The 19,832-nt window shown below is 30.7% G+C and overlaps 1 protein-coding gene across 1 annotated transcript in view; it reads left to right on the plus strand.

Annotated features, from left to right (window-relative positions):
• Nucleotides 1-19,566, plus strand: part of LOC140048720 (glypican-5-like) — a 36,379-nt gene extending 16,813 nt beyond the window's left edge. The window contains exons 5-7 of the mRNA XM_072093493.1: nucleotides 4,955-5,084; nucleotides 14,829-15,042; nucleotides 17,272-19,566. Coding sequence (XP_071949594.1) covers nucleotides 4,955-5,084; nucleotides 14,829-15,042; nucleotides 17,272-17,618 — 691 coding nt within the window. The 3' untranslated portion in view covers nucleotides 17,619-19,566. The remainder of the gene's footprint in view (nucleotides 1-4,954; nucleotides 5,085-14,828; nucleotides 15,043-17,271) is intronic.
• Nucleotides 19,567-19,832: the final 266 nt, after the last annotated feature.

The following is a 19,832-nucleotide window of genomic DNA, read 5'->3' on the forward strand; positions in this document are numbered from 1 at the left end:
AGATCCCTGGTAAGTGGTACAATGGTTGCAGGGCATACTGTCAGAGGACAATGTATATTACAAGAATTAAAAAAATAAAGACATTGTTTAAGAAAATTAGCTAAATAAAAACAAAGTTTACAAGTTTATAGAAAAACCGACAAAAACATTTGAGATACAATATATTTATAGTTATAAATATATGCATTAGGTACGGTATATTCCAAATTGTCATTTCTAATTTTTTTCAATTTTCTTAACATCCTTCTTGATAAACTAAAAATAAAATCACCCTTAGAATATAATTAATATTAAGTTTGGTCAAAAAATAATTATATTTGTTCACAGTTTTTTTAAATAAGTGAGTATATAGTAGATAGTTGATTAAAACTACAAAACTGCGTATTATTAAAAGTTTGACCTTAATTAATCAGTTATTTTATTTTTTCTTTATAGGGAATTATGTCATCCCGAAGTGACAGTAATGTTTAACATTGTAAAGACAGTGACATGTTTTATGTTTTATTATAAACAGCAATACTAAACACATGTACAGTATGTGATACATGAAAAGTCCTTGCAAAAGGTTTCCTAATTTTGTTAACACTTTTATTTCCCTAAAGGTCTATAGATCAATTTCTTCCATGACCTTGCCATGTGTTAACTGTTTATTTTTTCAAACTGATTGAAAGTACTAATTTAATTAAGTGAAGGCCTACTGTTTTGACTTGCTTGGACCTGTAAATTCTCCATTTATTCCAATTTGTACTAAAAAGTTTATTAAATAAAATGTCGCCCTCTATCTATAATTTATTTTATACAGCTAAAATATATATATACTTTGCTGCCCTCTATAGTTTATACTAAATCAAACTTTTAACAAATCACAACTTGAGATACTTTTAATGTTTTATATTGAATAAAAAGTAATTAAAAATAATTCATTTTTTTGATTGAATTTTGGTTGACAAGATGTCGACAGATCTTATCAAAAGGCTGCATTTCAATTACCGATAAATGGATATGTTTCAGTTCTCACACTTCTAGGTCATCTCTAAGGAGGGTGGTATACATTACCTCGGGCTACAGAACAATACAAGCTGAAAATTCCAATGAAGCTTAACACAAGGGACTAATTTACACTACAAATTATCTGGTCAAAGGTCAAATTTAATGCATCATTTATTCTAATAACTGGGTATACAGTTTATACAAACTCTGGGTGGGTGTAAAAGTTACGGGTACTGTAGGTGTTACCTTACTATGAGATCATTAGGTTCTGTAGGCTAGTGAATTCAGTAAGTCGGCGAAAGTAGAAATTCATATAATATTACTGTTTACTGGAAAACCCATTGGTCCCAAATTTATTGAGGCCTGAAAATTGTCAAAAAAATAAATTAAAAATTAATTTCCTAAAAAAATCTGCAGTAGCTGATCTATGGAATATTTTCACCAATGTAGCATAGTAAAATGTAATACATACAGTATTGTTTTCATTTATCAATGGTGTAACCAAAACTCAGTATAATACAGTACTATGTTACCTCTCCAAAATCAGATTTGACTAAACACAGGATCTACCATTTGAAATTGAGTGTGCTATTTCGAATGACCATTTCTAACTATTCAACTAATCAAGTCATATTAACAAAACATTGATGAGTGAACACAAACAACATTGACCAGGCCAAATCAAATTCTTGTCTACTGTAGGACACCAGGGTCTTTGGTCAGTTGAGCGGTTTTCCAGTTTTATATGCGATATAACTAATCATGCTGTGTTTCAATTTAAATAATATTTAGGAAGTCAATTGAATAAACATACCTTTAATAAATTTAGGCTATGTTGTCTGGGTCAATTTGACAGAACAGTTGGTGTTCGGTCAATCATAATGAGATGTGTTTGTGGTGTTTATGTTTCCAAACAAACACTATACTGTACTTTGGTACTGATCCCATGTTCTGTTCTTTCCAATTTTGATCTGTTGCTTAGTGCACAGTAAGTGCCTATTGCAATAGACACCATTTGGTTAGAGGGTTGATACACTTCCACTTGCATCATTAAATTGTTTTGGGTCAACCCAGGTGTAAAGTTAACTGGGGTTACAAGCCTACAGCGGTTATTTTTGGGTCATTCATGTCCTAGTCATGCTGTGTTAAATAGAAACCTGTTGAGAAATATTTTCAATACTTATACAGTAGCAGAACTTTGTAAAACTAAGTGCATATACTGTAGTAGGTGTTTCTTCCATTCACTGCTTATGTCTATCTAGTCCAATGAACTAGTTTGCCGGGGTAAGATCCAGAAACTACACAATTTAGAGACTAAACTTCTTTGGTATTCTACTAGCCTAAAATAAGATACAAATCACATACATAGTGGAATACTGTATCGTCCTTGGCGCACTAGTTGGATTACACAATGATAAAGTACTGGTATAATTGAGTATCCAAATATTTAAACATTGTTAAAGCCAAAGTTGAGATAAGATTACTAACAAAGTAAATAACAACAAGATTAAAATACCTAATTTGCATGACAAATACACACTAGTAAAGTTAGATGTACTGCAAATAATATCATCTAAGGGAAATAAAGTATGGTTGAGAATGCCAATGTTTTGGTTGTAGGGAAACGAAATGTTGAGAAATTCTCAACCATACAGATTCTATCAAATAATGAACAAATAAAGTTTGAAATATAGAATCATAATGACTTCTTTCACCTCATGTTTTATTTTTATCTTGATATTAATAATTATTAGGGCCTATTATACTGTGTAAGCTATAAGAATATACTGAGGTTTGGTAAAACATTATCTATAGATCATATTATTATCATCATCGTAACATTGAAATATCTTTTTTAATAAACCAGAAAACAAACATTCTTAAAAGGTTATCAAAACAATAGATATATTATATATCTATTCAACCCTGAAACTATAGCTATCGATTTTGTCCAGTAATTTCCTATTGGTTTCAGTCCCATGGTTATTGAAACCCTGATCATGTGACTTGAACAAGACATCTATTTAGAGAAAATGATTTATTCAATAAATTTAGAAAGAAAGCAATTCACAAGTAACAAGTCAATAATAAAAAAATCTAAATCAAAACCACGATAAAAAATAACTTTTATGTGACTAAAATTCTTTATAAATGAAATGTATTTTTTTAATGTTTTTAATGTCTATTAAGGTTATTAAGTATTAAATGTTAATGTTATACTGTAGGTCAAGGTTATTCATATTTTAGCATAAACTTAACATGGCAACGTACAGGATTTTCTACTCCACACTATTTGCAATTAATCAATTGCGCAAAGGTTCTTATTCTCACTAAATTAGTCAGCAGGACCTGTGACTGTATTTAAGACATGTAATATAACTGGTGGGTTTGATTTTGTCTTATCAGGTTTAGAGGTAGTACCTGTGGTCTTATTTTTACTGTTCACACTAAGCTAAACAATACACTCTTATTTGAAATTATTGTTTGGGAATTTTTACATGAAACTAACGTTCACATTCAATACAAACATACTTAAGCTGATCCGAAACATATCTGTCTGGGTGTGCGGTAAGTGCTTGGGATGATCAGTTCGCTCAATTATACCTCCCGATATAATTTGGATATACCTCTTTTGAACTCCCAATAGGTTCCAGGGTGCCAAAGCCCTTCCCTGCATGGGTATATCAGATATTTAACAGGTGTATTATTTTGTATTTTAACTTAGAAAAAGCTAAACAATTTTTATTCTAAGTCAAGGTAACTTTTACCCAAGTTACATAAGAATAAGTTATGTATTTTACAAGGTATTTAAACCTAATTTTTGGTGTGTTGTTATTTCATATGTAAAGCATTCATACAAAATTATTTTTGTTGATATTTTGATATTGTTTCATATCCATTTTAATGTTTATCAACATTGCTAGAGAGGGCTGGTGTGTTCTGTTAAAACAATCAATACAAGTTTTCTTATCTTGAGATGAGAGGATCATAGGCGGTTCTGTAACCTTGCTGGCACAGGAAATCATAAGCCTACTACTGTACTTCCAACCTTCTAACCTGCAACTTTTAATATGCCATCATATTGATTCTAATTTCAATATTTTCCTACCTACTTCTGTTTCGATTTGTCAAAACAGAAAGTTTTTCCAATTGTGAATTTTGTTAACATCACAAGTTTTGACTCACACTACAAATGCTTCTGCTATAGTTACTGTAGGTGTCATCAGTCCTTAGAAATAGATTATTTTAGAAATTAAACATTGGATATTAAAATTACCTTTTTAATACTGTAAACTGTAATAAAATCAATTAAAACTTTCTACCTGGTAACAGATTCAAAAATTAAAATATACATTATTAAGATAAAATTTTAGATACAGTAAATTAATTAAAACAATATTCGAATTAAAATGTAATTAAGTATTTAATAATAAGTTGCCTTGATATGTTGTAGTGTGATATTAGATAACACACTAATTAATTAGTAATTATTAATTAAATAGCAAAGAATATTGCTTTCATCAAAACAATTCAAGACAAAAATAACAACATTGAAAAACCATAAAATGTTTGTTTTAGAAATAAATGATAAATGATTATGCTAGGTAAACATTTAACTATTCACAGTTTCATGACTTTTTAATTAAGTTCAGGATATTCACAAATATAACTAATCTGTTTTGCATAGAATGATTTAATAGATTTTCAAGTGATATGCGGTCACTATTACTGTTTTTGGACAGACAAAAAAAAGTCTAAATGATCTTTAAGTACAGTATGCACTTTATACATAAAGTGGTTTCTCATACCATTTAATAATGTAATTAATTTTTCCCATTGTCTGAGATTGATGAGAAACGTGATGTACTTTTTAAGATCAGAGAAGAGATAAAGACACCTACGTTTTCCGAATGTTTACTTTTATTATTTGTGGTTTAACTGTTTAACCTTTTATATTTTCCAGTTACAAGAAGTTTGTCTGGACTGGTGGTGTCGATCAACAGGCGCAAAATTCAGAGGTGAGATTAACAGGACGTGAGCCAGAGTTGCAACAGACGCAAGATCTTAGTGAAAGTCTTCAGCGTATGCGCAAGGTAATTATATGAATGATGATACAATAACAGTTTCCTACAGTAAGTGGTGAACCATGAGTTCACTGTTGGTTGGAAAAATGAAATAAATAAATAAATAGTAATTGCCCTGTTCAAACTAGATACCAACAGTGGAGGTGATGGTGAATACGCCTAGCCTAGCTCATGATGATTTTTGCCTCAAAGAACCCTCAAAGTTACTACTCTAACCATGTTGAATATTATCACTAAACTTGGAAAAAAACATTACACAATTGATATATACGTAATAACGTCAGTAAAAGTTATACGACATTCCCGGAGGTCATTGAACTCGGGCTCTTGTTGATTAATTTCCTTTATAGAGGACTGTGACTTCCTTTAAACGATAATACTTTGCTTGGTTAAACAATGGGATATTTGTGTGATAGGTATCACAGGATACAATCATCTAGGTGGAATATAGGAAGTGCTCTCAAGATCGTGATGTCATGGGTTTGAGATACCATGTGTATTGAGGAAAGTGTGTCATGCGGGGTGTCTATCACGCACAATGTCTGTAGTAGACCTACTTTAGAAACACTAGGGTTACTCCATTATAGATGTAGGGAGGGTCTATGTTACAATGCTTTGCATACATAAATTCTGTTGGTTGAGGATTAACCTTAATCACTAAATTTTAAAAAGCATGTTTTACAGTATACACCCTTAGAGCAACTAAAATAAGATGCTCCACCATAGAAGTAGATTCTATGGTGACACCATAGTAAGGGAAAAATGTTTATTATTTATATATATTAATCCAAAGGCAAATTACTGAAAAAAATGACAATGCTGTGGGTATCAGTAGCTGGATCTCAATGGAGATACAAAAATAAAAACGAAAAGCTAAATCAAAACGATAAAGTAAACAGCCAGAAAAGTTAGCAGAGCTTTCGGGCAACACTAGCCCTTCATCAGTGCAAGTCTGAGTTATTTATATATATTAGTATTTTTTTGTATGTTAATTATTATCATCATGTAATGTTCTCTCATTACGGAAAAGGCTTCTTTCAAAGGAAATACAAATAATATTTTTAAAGATGTTTTAGCGACAGTACCTGTATCTCTATTAATATTAATATTATAGACAGGAAATGCTTAAAAAATTGACTAACTATCGACCTTGCTGATTTCATGGCGGTCCTATCTCAACGCCTTATGTTGAGTCTTTACTATAAAAAGCTATCCTTCACATAAATATATTGACATCATAGAGGAATAGTTCCGCCATGGTAATATCATTGGTACAAATACAATTGACTAATCATAAGATAGAAATCTACCACATGTACTGTACCACCATGCAGTTGTGTAATAACAAAACACCCCTACTGATAAATGGAACATGCCTTTGCTTTAGGGCTAAAAGATACCAGTAGGAATCTTCAGTACTGAACAGCTAAGTTTTGCTTACTTGTAGGAGGGCCACAGCGCTGTAGATATCTCACATATTTTGACTGGACAAGTCTATGCCTGACGTCAACATTTAAATTGGAACATTACATCCACAGTTATTAGTTGTGTAACTACAGAGACATCTTTTGTTCATTTGTCAATAGTAATTTATCAAAGATGAAATTCTTTTTGTTGGATAATTTAATTTTTCTTCTTTTTATTTCATCGCAGGTAAGTTTTTCGCAGGTGAATTTTATAACTACTGTAGTCATTTCAATAGTTTACTACTGTATTTATAATTTAGTTTTTCAAATTTTAGAAGATTAGATTTTATTTGAAATCATACTGTACATCATTTTATATATACTGTAGTATATATATTTCACTAATTTGTTTCAATTGTTATTGGTAGGGTACAAAATTAGAATATTGTCTATAAGTTAAATTTAATCACTACAGGAAGGTATATATAAAAATAATTATTTTTATACCTCCTTTATCAGAAGGATTTGTCATATCACATGCCATACTATTTTCTCCTATTTAAATACTTTAAAAGTATTATGGCACGCTTAGTTTTTTAATCATTTTTATCGCCGTTGTAGGCTGGTGAATGCGCAATCTAAATGATGATAAAGATATGGCATTCACCATCTAAGACTACTCTACCCTGGCCAAATTTCTTTTAAATGGGCCTATAGTCTTCGACATTTAATTTAACATGTAAGCAAGGGATTATAATTGAAAAAGTTTTATTTTCGAAAATTGAATGCATTATTAAAAAAATAATGCTTGTTTTAATGTATGTTTATTAAATGGAAAGAATATTGAACTCATTCAACTCATAAACATCCATTATTTTGTTAAATTTTGTCTACTACTATATAGTATGGAAGTTCTTGTAGTTCTTTATTAAAAGTCCTATAAATGTTATGTGACAGATCAGGACAGCATACTTCCCATACATTTTGTAGCTTGATTGATACAACAGGCAAAACAATAAAAACTCTATCTATAGCACAGTGTTGTTATAAGAGATTACTTGTCGCTATACTAAATCATTTAGTATATAAACTATAGAAGTTACAGAACAGTATAAAAGAACGTCTCATAATTTACAGGTTAATTGTTGACCCCATGCATGTCCATTTTGGCGATTCTGGATTTTTATGTACTGTACATTATACTTAGGCCTACAGTAGTTTTTCCGTTGAAACCATACTGTAACTTTCAAGTTAGTAAAGCTTGTTGTTTACCATTTGAATAATTAAACAGATTATACACCAATTCAAAGACAAAATATCGAACAATTTGTATTTAGATTTTTAACATTATTTATTGGTCTTTATAATTTTTTAATTTAAAGATTTATTTTTAGAAAATTCAGTTCTAAATTTAAACTAAATTATTTGCATTTATTGTCAATGAAACTAATTACTATTATTAATTAGTTACAAACTGACATGTAGGCCTAATGTGTCAATTAATGTTATTAAAGCCTGTTTGCATTAAACAGCTGCTGTTGGTTTGTGTGTGTGTGTGTGTGTGATACCAAGATATGCCAATCTGCCTATTCACTACCAAGGTTTAACAACTAATTTTAAAGTATAACTAAATAATGATATGCGCATAATTAAACAGGCAGCACACTGGGAAAGATGTAGATTATACTAGCCTGCATGCCACTACTAGCCCGTCCTGCATACAATATTGCTATCCCAAGTTAAGATTACAAAACTTCTATTCATACAGTACAGTAAACTCATTAAATATCATCAAGGTGCAGAATAAAGTTAGAATTTTGGGCACTTAAAAATTGTTTACTAGGCTTAAAGTTGGCAAGCCCAAACACTTTACAGTTGGCTAGTACAGCAGTACTAACCGTCAAGCTATGGGTTGATGGTACGCCGGATGTTGCTTATTGAACTGTATAATCCTGTTTATAATAATTTACAAACTCTGTGCTAACACTTCAAAATCAATGTAAATATGAAGAATGATAAACAAATTACTTATTTGGAGGAAAAGAATTCCAAAGATTACAAATAACCTGATAAAATACTACACGTAAAATAATAATTGGAATCAATTTATTGTTTTATTCATGAAATTTCAAAAGTTAAATAAAATACACACTTCGTCCCCTATCAAGATTAATAAATGATTGGACAAAAGGTTTCTTTCATGATTAGAAAAATTGTTCAAAATGATGTTTGTCAATTGTTGTGGTGATTCCTTTCCAACTCAAGCGAAGTTATACATTCGAATTGGGTGCAGGTGTATTAGAAGCAAATTGTACAGAAAAAATATGTAAAATAGGGGAAACAGGGTTGCCTAAAAAAATGTAAATTTATAAATATTTTAAGATGATTACAATTATGCATAAAACAAGTTCAACTTAATTGATTTGATGATGAAAAAATGATAATCCTTAAAACTGTAGACAGATGAATGACCTGAATTATGAAACCGCAAACACCATTGAAACTGTAGAGCTGTGTAAAAATGGGTGATGTTATCTTAGTACTGAAAACCAATATAGAGTTTTTGGACAAACATGTCTATTGTATGTTATATCCTAAATTGCGTTACCATAAAGGATGTGTTAAAAATGAATATTGTGTTGGTACTTCCTAGAAGACTTCCTTAATGTTGATGGGACCTCACACCCATTCCCTTTTCCCATGATCAATTAAATGAATGATGTTACATAGAATACTGTACTGTATTAAATAAATAATGTTACCTAGAATACTGTAAGTACTGTAGTCTGAAGTTTGGTAATGAAATGGGGCCTAGTATCAGTTACCAGTTACTGCTAGTAATGGTCTAATGCCATGCTAAACATAAAACAAATGAATACTATATTACTGTATGTTGGAAGTAAACACCTTCAACAGATATATTTCTACTTCTTCAACCTTGCCAAATAGTATATATCTTTATATTTTCTTGTTGGAGTCATCGTCAACAGTTACCAATTGCGAATATCATAAATAGGCTATCCATCAGGATATCGCTGGATTACAATAGAAAATCCCACACAACAATAGAATATATAATATACATAATATTGGGAGGTCTTATAAGTGGAAATCCTATCAACTTTGAAGGTTGTTCTATTAGATAGATAATTAACTTACAAGATGTTAATTCTATAGTCTTTTATATACAACAGGTTGTATACGTTTGGTATGAATTACTGTATTATTAATTGTTACACAGTGATATGTTATAAATGGATTGCCTGTTATTGATATGCTAAATTGTTGAATACCACAACACACTGTGAAATCATTAGTGTCTTCTTGTTGTCAATGGTTCAAAGAGAATGATTTTAACGTATTGCCTCAGTTGATAGCTATGCGGTATAGTGAACTCGGATGTTTATTTTGTGGCTATTTTGTCAGTATTTACAACGCGTGTAAGTCAACACAGTTTGTTTGCGCAGAGATTATACAGTAGGTGTGCAAATTCCTTCAGGAATCTTCATGAACACAGACAACACTTTAATCGGTTTTAAGGTTAAATTAAAAATAATGTTATTTTCATGTCTGGGGTTTGCGGAGTATACCAAACATTTCTTTAGGAGGGTATTGTCAGTATTACGACGCTATTGTGATGTACCAATATGGTAGTTTAAAAGTCAAGTTGCCCTTTGATTTCAGAATGCTAGACATTGCTTGAGCCAAATAAATAAATTTGATGATAATTTGTATGTAAAACAATTTTTTCCAAAGAAAACATATTTTCAGGAAGAAAAATACAGTAGTTTGTTAATTGTTACATTTTAAGTTTAAACACCAATAATAGTTATTTGGGATTATTTCGGCAAATATCATTGCATTGGTCCTGAAACCTGCTGGGAATGTCTTGGCCACAAAGTTTTCATTCCATGAAATAATTAAGATTAAAGTGTTTCAGTAAACAAAGGCATCTTAATGTTTTGTTTTTAAATGTTAAAGGAATAGGAAGGAGATGTTGAAATTACATTTGTTAGAAAAAATGTTTGAATATCCCATGATGAAATCCCGATCAAAATACATCATTCGAGCATAATGCCTCTGAGGATTTTCAGTTAATTACAGCATATTAAGATTCGCCTTAATAAATTAATGTTCTTTGTGCAGATTTCCTAATGTTCTCCAAAACATGAAACTTAAAGGTACTGTACAGTAAATAAAAAGCAAACTTAAAATACTGTATGCTATTTTGTATAAAATGTATTATTAAATTATTTTATTATGTATACAAAAACCCAATAAAAATGATGATCGCTTCCAAAAAACAGTTACATTTTCTCAAAGCCTGACACTACAGTAAATGTGTGCAAAAATGTTTTCTTTTTATGAAAGCCAAATTGCTTTCTAGAACCTAGACTATACAGGTATACCCCTGCACAGTCAGCATACAGCAGTGTTAAACCCAAACACGCTAAATCTGCAGATTTGAATGTTATTTCTAACAGTCATCAAACATTATACCTCTTTGTCACTATAACCACAACCTCGCCATGGTCCTCTTTTATTGTATTAGATCATTATAATAGTTTATTTAACATGCATTTCCATCTAACATACCAGGCCACTGATTCATACACCAGTCTGTAGTCGGACATTCTTCAGACACAGTCGGGGGTCATAAGATAGGAAACGCTCTTTCCCTTCGGCAATGTAACAGTGAAATAATATTTTCCCAGATTTAAATTTCATATTTCGAAGATAACAGACTACCTGTTGCCTGTAAATATTACCCGTTTACAGAGTTTCTTTTGGGATTTTAAAAATATTAACAAAAAACGCTCCCATAATATTGTAGAATTTGTGAACATTTTTTTTGTAAAATTTCCCATTGAATTATCAAGGCTAAAATCTAAAAAAAAAGTATTAACTGTAATATTACTGTTGTGTGGAAAATAACATTGCAATGACCTAGTCCTGTACTTTTAGGTACAATGACTTTTAATTGACAGAGATATAATAATAATAACAGACAGCAAAATGTAAGTATTTTGTTTCTATTGATACGTTGAGTTAGATACAAAGATGGTACAGTAGTGCAACTAAGATTTTGTTATCGGAGAAAAAAACACTTTAAAATGTATTGTCCCCCAAAACCTGGAAATGGAAACAAATCAAACATTTAACAGGTCAATTTGTAAGTAATAATAAAGTTATTCCACAGAAAAACAACAACAAAAGTAATGATTTCAGTTAAATTGAACAAAAACTTGACTGTTGCAACAAGATTCCAGTTGACTGTTTTCTAAAATTACAGTTTCCGGTTCATTTTGTTTGTTTTCAATTGTTTTATCCATTTTTTATGACATTGGAATGGTCTATTCAACAAAAAATGTTTACAAATTAATTTTCAGGTGAGCAACACTGTACAATAACTTTAAATAAATTTAATCGAGGCTTAGACAATACCAATTTTCGTAGAATTTATCAGAAATGTAACTAATTATGGTTTCTCTACTAACTAACCAATACATTCTAGCATATACCTATAATATTAATTTTTAAAAGTTTGTTATTACAAGAGACAGCTAATAATAATATTTTAGTGTGCCCATAAAAAAAAATGGGTTAAAGTTATTAGATCATAGGCCTCAATATACATTGTCGTCGTTGAAACATTTATTTTATTTTAGTTATAGGCTAAGAGCTAGAATTTATGAATTGTGTATAAGATTAAACAACAAGGCACCGGATAATTATTAAAGCTATTCATTTCATAAAATAAATAAATCTAAAGAAAATATTTTTTATTGTTTATTGTTGAGTACAGTATTCTGATTCTTTTTTTTTTTTATAATGGCATAAAGATAGCAAATAGTACAAAGTATTCTGTAAGTACAGTATGAATAAAAACTAACATCATTATCATGTTTACTTACAGTGTAAACTGAACTTTAATAAGTTTTTTAGAATTAGGTCGATAACCACGCCCACCTCTTCTTCGTTCATCTACAGTATGTATATAATATATAATATTCCCATCATAAATAGATACATGTTAGTTTCTAGTATCTATCACAGTATTTAATTGACTTTCGGTTTCTTCTTAGTTTCTAAAATTCATGTTGTTTGCAGTGTTTTTAGGAAGTAAAATACATGCATCTATCACATGAATGAACAACATGACAATGTAAAATGATAAAAACATATGATCTAAATGTACTATGGTGTTAAACTACAGTACATTATCATAGTATAGTATAGGCCTTCCGTATTGTAGTACTACTGTATCAGAATATAATTTTGTACCATACAGATATTATAGTATATGATTGCACTATGGTGTTACAAATAGAATCTAAGCAATATTCAAATTCAAATATGATGATATGATATTAGATCTAAAGTAAACTAAGAACATATCACTGGCCTGTCTTGTATAGGTCTACTGTATCAGAATATAATATTGCACCATACAGATATTATAGTATATCTATATGGTTGCATTATGGTGTTACAAATAAAATCTAAGGAATATTAGATTTAAAGTACTAATGCTCAAGTAAGTAAGCTTAGAACATCACTGGCCTACCTGGTACAATGTACTGTACTATTAAGAAAAGAACATATACCTGTACAGGGTATACTTCTATAAAATAAATGACCAAACATAAAGAACTACAACATCACTGGCCTGTCTGGTATGTGTGCTTTTTATTACAGTTCATGGACCTAAATTATGGAATAACTTAAAAGAGAATCTAAAAAAATGTGAAAATGCAAAAATATTCAGACATCAAATTAAGTTTAATTATTTGGAAAATTATCATTCATAAATATACTATTATTATTATGCCACTTTTACCTAATTTACATTTTTATTTTGTATTTATGTTTTGTTGGGTCTTTCTGAGACAGGCCTTGGCCTCTAAGTCTGATCCAAATTAATGAAATCATTATTTGTTTATATTGTTTACATTGTTTAAGTTTTCATTAATTGAATAAATGTGAAATGAAATGAAATGAAATTGTGTAGAAATAATTGTACAATCATTTAAGGAAAGCAAAGAAACAAAAGAACAATGACAACAATAGGCCACAAAAACAAAGAAGTGTGAACAGACAATTACATGATTTGCATAGTAATAGTAAGGGTGAGATACACACAATCAATGGAGTTATATTCACACCTTGGCACTTATTTAAGCAGTGATTGGTGGTAATGTATTGCAGTGATTTTGGATGATCAGCTGTATTGTTAATAATAGAGCTGAGGAATGGGAAGGGTGCAGACCCTAAAGTTTATTTGTATATACCAAATTACATTATTTAATAAAGAGGCCTAAGGAATCCAATAGAGTTTGAATACCATCATGACTGTGTAGTATTCTAAGTGGGTGCCCAATATTGAAATTTATTTTTTCTAAACCATAGCCCTTCACCAAAAGTTGATTGCTTCCCCTCGTACCTTGACCATTGAATCAACCTGTTACCGCACTTTCTTAGAATTAATGATCTTTACTAACTACTAATCACGAGCACAGAAATAAATGACAGATGGATTAAACATGAGGAAAAATTCAGGAAACAGCCAGTCAAGCCAGAAATCTGTTAAGATGTTCCGGATACGTTTTTAACCACTGAAACTTTTCCACCAATTTTGGTTCATAAAACTAACCATTGTCTCACTTCTCTTTGATTTGACTGTAAATGATTGACCATTTAAAATCAGATTCCAATTTATTTGCATGAATTGAAATTCCAAATTTTTGCAGTGAAATTTAGTAAATTTGAGTTTTTAGCTTCAGCGAAAATAATAGTTTCTACTTTTTGAGAAGCCAATCATAGCTCAGGAATAAGTTTATGATCACTCATGTGAAATGAATCAGTAGATATGTGATCAAAATGAAATCACAGCTTGTAATGGCAAATAATAAAAGATTTCTAAGATTATGCATGCTAAATAAAAGTCTTTCATAACATTTTTGCAAGAAGGTAAGGAGAATGCATGTAATCTCTCTCCCCACAGACTACCAACTTGGCAACTCTCCCGAGTATTAAGAATAAGCGCTTTCTACACTATCAAACTTATGTGACAAAAAAACGTGATGTGCCCATATATGGACATGATGATATCATATCACTACCATATTTGAGCATATCACTACCATATTTGGGCACATCACACTTTCACACAAACTAGTTCAATAGTGTAGATGGAGCTATAATGAAAAGGTTCATCTGGATCACTGAATTTTATAGGATTTTCTTTTATTATTATCTAACAAATAAATTGAATAAAAACACATTGTCACCATGTTTCTTTTTAACAACGACTTTTCTCAACAACTTTTTTTATTTTTATTCACAGCTGATTTTGACATCATTATCTGAATCAGGTGAAAATGATGCAAGTGGGAGTGGAAGCGGTTGCCTGGGTGATGATGAATGTGAAGAGAATGGCAGCGGTGCTTTTACAACATCAGTGGTACCAACAGGCAAGACAGGTGGTGACTACGTAAAGGTGACCACAGACACCAAAGACACCAACATGATAGGAACAACACAACTGGTAGAACTTGAAGGTAGGATGAAATGTACTTTATAGTGACATTTGTTTTCCTTTAAATTTGACAATATTTTGTATATAGGTCAATGGAGTGAGGTGGGGAAGTAGGCAGGGCAACGGTGCAATTTTTAATCTCAGCATTTGTTCAGTTATGCCTATAACCTGCTTTTAACAAATTATGAAACAATCAAATGTATTGAAATAGACCAGATAGTCAGTGATTGTAACACTTGATAAATCAAGTGTAACTTTCACCAGATGTTGTGTGAATAAGGCAGCAACAAAAATAGTTGTTTGTTGTTTTTGTGTGTCTTAATCTTTCTAATTCATTTAAAGATGTGTGGTTTTTTACGATACTCAAGGGATTAAAATATACTTTACAATACCATACCATGTATAGTTACTGGATTTAGTGGACATTCACTGCTGCTACAATGCTTTTAATAGTAATTTTCTTTACATAGTATAGGGGAAAAAAACAAACCAAATCTCTGATGGTACCTATTTATATAGCTGGGTGACGAGAGACAATGCTATTACAGAAACAAAATTAAAATATTAAAAAAAAAAAATGATGATGATTTTTGGGTGACGAGAAACAATCTAATAAAATGCTTAAAGTCTAACAGAACCAAAATTAAAATATTAAAAAAAAAAAAAATTATCCTAAACGGAATGTGTAATAATGTAAAAGGGGAAGTATATGTTCTTCAGGGGCCAATCCCAATTAAAGGGACACCTTGTTAGGTCCTTAAGGTGTCCTCTTAATATAAGTATGCTCATGTTTTGACATATCAAAACCAATGTCCAGTGAGGCTTTCATTTCATATCAATATAAAGTCATGACAATTGGAATGTCAGTCTTAGATGGACAGTGACATATGTATCCTCTTTACATTGCACTTTAATGGCGACATTACAAATGTCATCAAAGTGCAGAGGCCTCAAAAGCTTAGCATGGTTCATACATACAATATTTGTTAGGAAATACATAATAATTTATTACTAGTTTTCTAATTTTATTAGATTTTCTCGGTCACATTGCGAAATACTTTCAATTACTAATAATAAAAAAAACTAATAAGAATTATATTAAAAAATGGACAGTTTATTTATAAGTATATAGATCTACTTTTTCGACAAATATTGTATTAAAAAAATGTTAATATCTTTTCTATACAACTATACAATTAAAGAAAATAATGATTGTATGTATTGTAGTTCAAACAGAAATTCCATTTCAAATTTCTAACTGGAAAATAATTAATAGGATCGTCGATATGAGTTGTGCTAAAGCAAAATAAATATGTTATGAAAATAATAGTAAAAACTGTACATTGTAAGCACAACAGAACTAACAACAAAGAAACATTTTTATTGGATCGCTGAATATATAGTTCAGGTATAAAATTATCACATGCAGACTCGAACACTTCTGAACAAGCAAGCTGGGATTGACAATAAAGTCAGTTTTCTAGGAAAAGAACAGCAATACCCCTACCTCCCCTTAAAGGCCAATTTACACAGACAAGCAGCAACAGTAAGCGGAAAAACCGCGTAGCTTGTCCCACTTAGAATCTGTATCTACTTTGAGCAGAAACCGCTTGTCCCCTCTGTTGTGTGTAAATGGTCATAAGAAATAACATAGATTCTATATTTTTATTACCATAACCAATCGTCTGTGTAAATTGGCCTTAATAACCCAGTTTACAGGCCTGAAACAACCCTGTGTACAGGCCTGACATGGATTTCATTTTTTTTTTTCATTTATCTTTTTATTTCGGAATATCATGGTGACATAATATTATATCCATAGCAAAAGAGAGAAAAAAAAAATCTTAATCTAACAGCTCATAGAACAAAAACAAAGATATGTAAATATATAAAGTCAATGCAACAAAGCATTCCATTGTATGTGCATTCTTGACACATTAAGAAGGATTATGTATCCTATAAACAAACATGTACAAATATTGTATAAGGCTCAATCTGAAACATGATATCAAATTGTAGCTATCACAGTAATCAGTAATCTTAATCTTCCAAACCTAGTTTCATCATAGATATATTTTATACATTTTTATATCCGAGCAGAATATTCCAGGTTTGAATTTTGGTTGGGTAACTTTCTCTCATTCATACATATTTTCTCAGCTTGAAATCAACTAATTTCCAGTGTATCACCGAGCGGTTACAATTTTCTCTTTGCCATTTTATACCAAATACATTTTTTTTTCTTCTTCAGATACCACAACTGATTCTGATTTCTCGTTTGAAAACATAAATGATGCTTCCCCGACAACCGTAAAACGCATGACAACAAAAGACACTAGCACAATGAGACCGACACCGACAACAGTTAAAGCAACAACTGAGCGCGCAACAGAAAAAGTGACATCAAAACAAACGACAGAAAAACCTAAGCCAAAAACCACATTACCATTTAGCACAAACAAGTTTATACCAACAAAACAAGTAACGCTAAGAGCGGAGGTAGATACGCAATTAGGTGGTGGAACCGGTGTTGGAACGCGGTTATCGGTTGTCTGGACGTTATTGATGGCAGCAGCTGGTCTAGTACTTCTATTATAATCTAAACAAACTTTATATCCTGTGTAATAAATACCTACCAAAATATAACCAATTACTAGGCTTTGAATTATATTTGTTTGTGGAAATCGTTTCCTTCATAGTGTAACAGTATAACCACAGTCTAGATTCGGTTAATAGTCTGGTTGTATATCAGGTCCTGGATCTAAACATTTAAAAAGCCTTTACAAGTTTTTGAAAAGAAATGACTAGACTGATTACAAAACATAATATTACCAAAGAAGGGTCTAACTTATAGCTATAGGCATGCATGTATATGGATGGGAGACGGCCGGGTAAAGGGATGGGAGAAGACACAAAAAGGGTTGGTAGAAGACCCAATAAGGGCTGGGACCAATAAGGGTTGGAGGCGAGTTAGGCATAGACTCGTCCTATTGAAGGTAAGCGGACACTAATGAGTTTTATTTTATCTGGTTGTATTTTAGTGTAACGCATTTTTAATTATTAATTCCCTATGCTTTTAAAACAAGTATAGGCCTAGAAACAAAATGAAAATTGTAAATGTTGGAAAATGTTTCCATTTTTTATCAGTATTTGCTTAAAACACATAAAAATTGCATTTCTTTAATATTTTTATACACATTTATACTATTGTGAAAATGTTAAAAACCAAATAATTATAGCATATTGATGTTTTCAAATAAAGGTCAAAACTATAACATTTGATATTCTGTTTAATAGCAACATTTCTGATCAAAATGCAGGCAGTGTTTAGGCCTAAGTAGTCTTTTATTTAATGTAAAAAAAGTCTATATTGAAGGGCATTTAAAGGTGGCTGTTCTTTGCATAAATTAGACTGGGATCTGATTATTTTGTATAGGCCATGGAAAATACATGGCATGGTTCTCACCAGTCACCTGCGTACAAAATTTTTCCCTGCATACAAAAATCTTTTCTTTTCTGTTAATGTATTTCCAAAAACTTTTGTAGCCGTAATATTAATTAAAGTGCAGCTTAACTGGGTCTAGACTAGAAATAACTAGGTTACCTACGACCTATGCCATTAAGTGTTTGACACGATCTATGCCGTTAAGTGTTTGAACATGAGAATAAAATTTTGTGATGAAAAATAAAAGTTTACTAAACTTGCACACCAAAAGTACTAAAGGTGTCGACGAGAATCATCATAATGTATTTCCCCAGGCCTTATGGATGATTGATTTGTATATATTTTGTATATGTAAATGAATTTAACAGTGTTTGTGGAAATGAGCGGAAGGAAAGAGGAATCTCGAATACACTATTATTACGTATTATGTTGTGGGGAGGGGAAACAGAAAGAGTAAAGTGGGACATTTTTTTTGTTTGTGCATTAACATTCAAAGTTGTAAATATTACATAATAGTTTTCTATGTTATTTAAACATTTTTCAGTTACAGATGTATAACATTACAAGAGGTTTTGTTTATATAATCATGTTTAACATTGTTATTTTGATTGCTATATACCTTATTTATGTATTTCAAGTCATATTTTAATGTGTAAATCCTGTTTGCGCTCACACAAATGGTTCCATTTGTCTATGGCAATGGTAGAAATTGAATATTATCTATTTTGTAGCAAGCTATGCCATTATGCAGAAACCATTTTCCCAACAGATTTCAATGGTCCCTAAGCTTGAGTAGGGGGTTGAGGGGTGGGGGGATTGGGGATTACTTTCAAAGAATTTGAATTAAATTGCTCTATGACCGTAATGCAAAGAAAGTGTGATTTACAAAGGTAATATGTTTGACTATGGAAAGAAGCATATAATATGTGTGGTATAGTAGTCATTTCTATTTTACATACAGAATTAATTAAAATAGTTAAAATTAATTAAAACAAAGTTATTGCATTGTGTGTCTAACTCCAAATTGTTTAAAAATGCTATAATTATTTGTATTCAATTTTCTTAAACCTTTTACTATCAGTGTATGTAAAATACAGGTTTCTATTTTAGAAATCAATATTATGATCACATCGCAATTTAGTTCATTTTTTATTAATTATGGTAGATACTATTAATAATTAGCACCATTTGCCAAGAGATGCAAATTGAATAATAACGAATATATATGAAATTAAAAATTAATCTAACATAAATTATAAATATTAGGCTGTGAAAGAAAATAAATTTTTAATTTTGAAGAACAGTGTGTAATTTGTGTTTAATGTACAGTATGTGTTGTTTAGTCTAAAGGGAGGTGGGCTTGTGCT

Source organism: Antedon mediterranea, chromosome 5 (genome assembly GCF_964355755.1).
Source record: "Antedon mediterranea chromosome 5, ecAntMedi1.1, whole genome shotgun sequence".
Lineage (NCBI taxonomy): Eukaryota > Metazoa > Echinodermata > Crinoidea > Comatulida > Antedonidae > Antedon > Antedon mediterranea.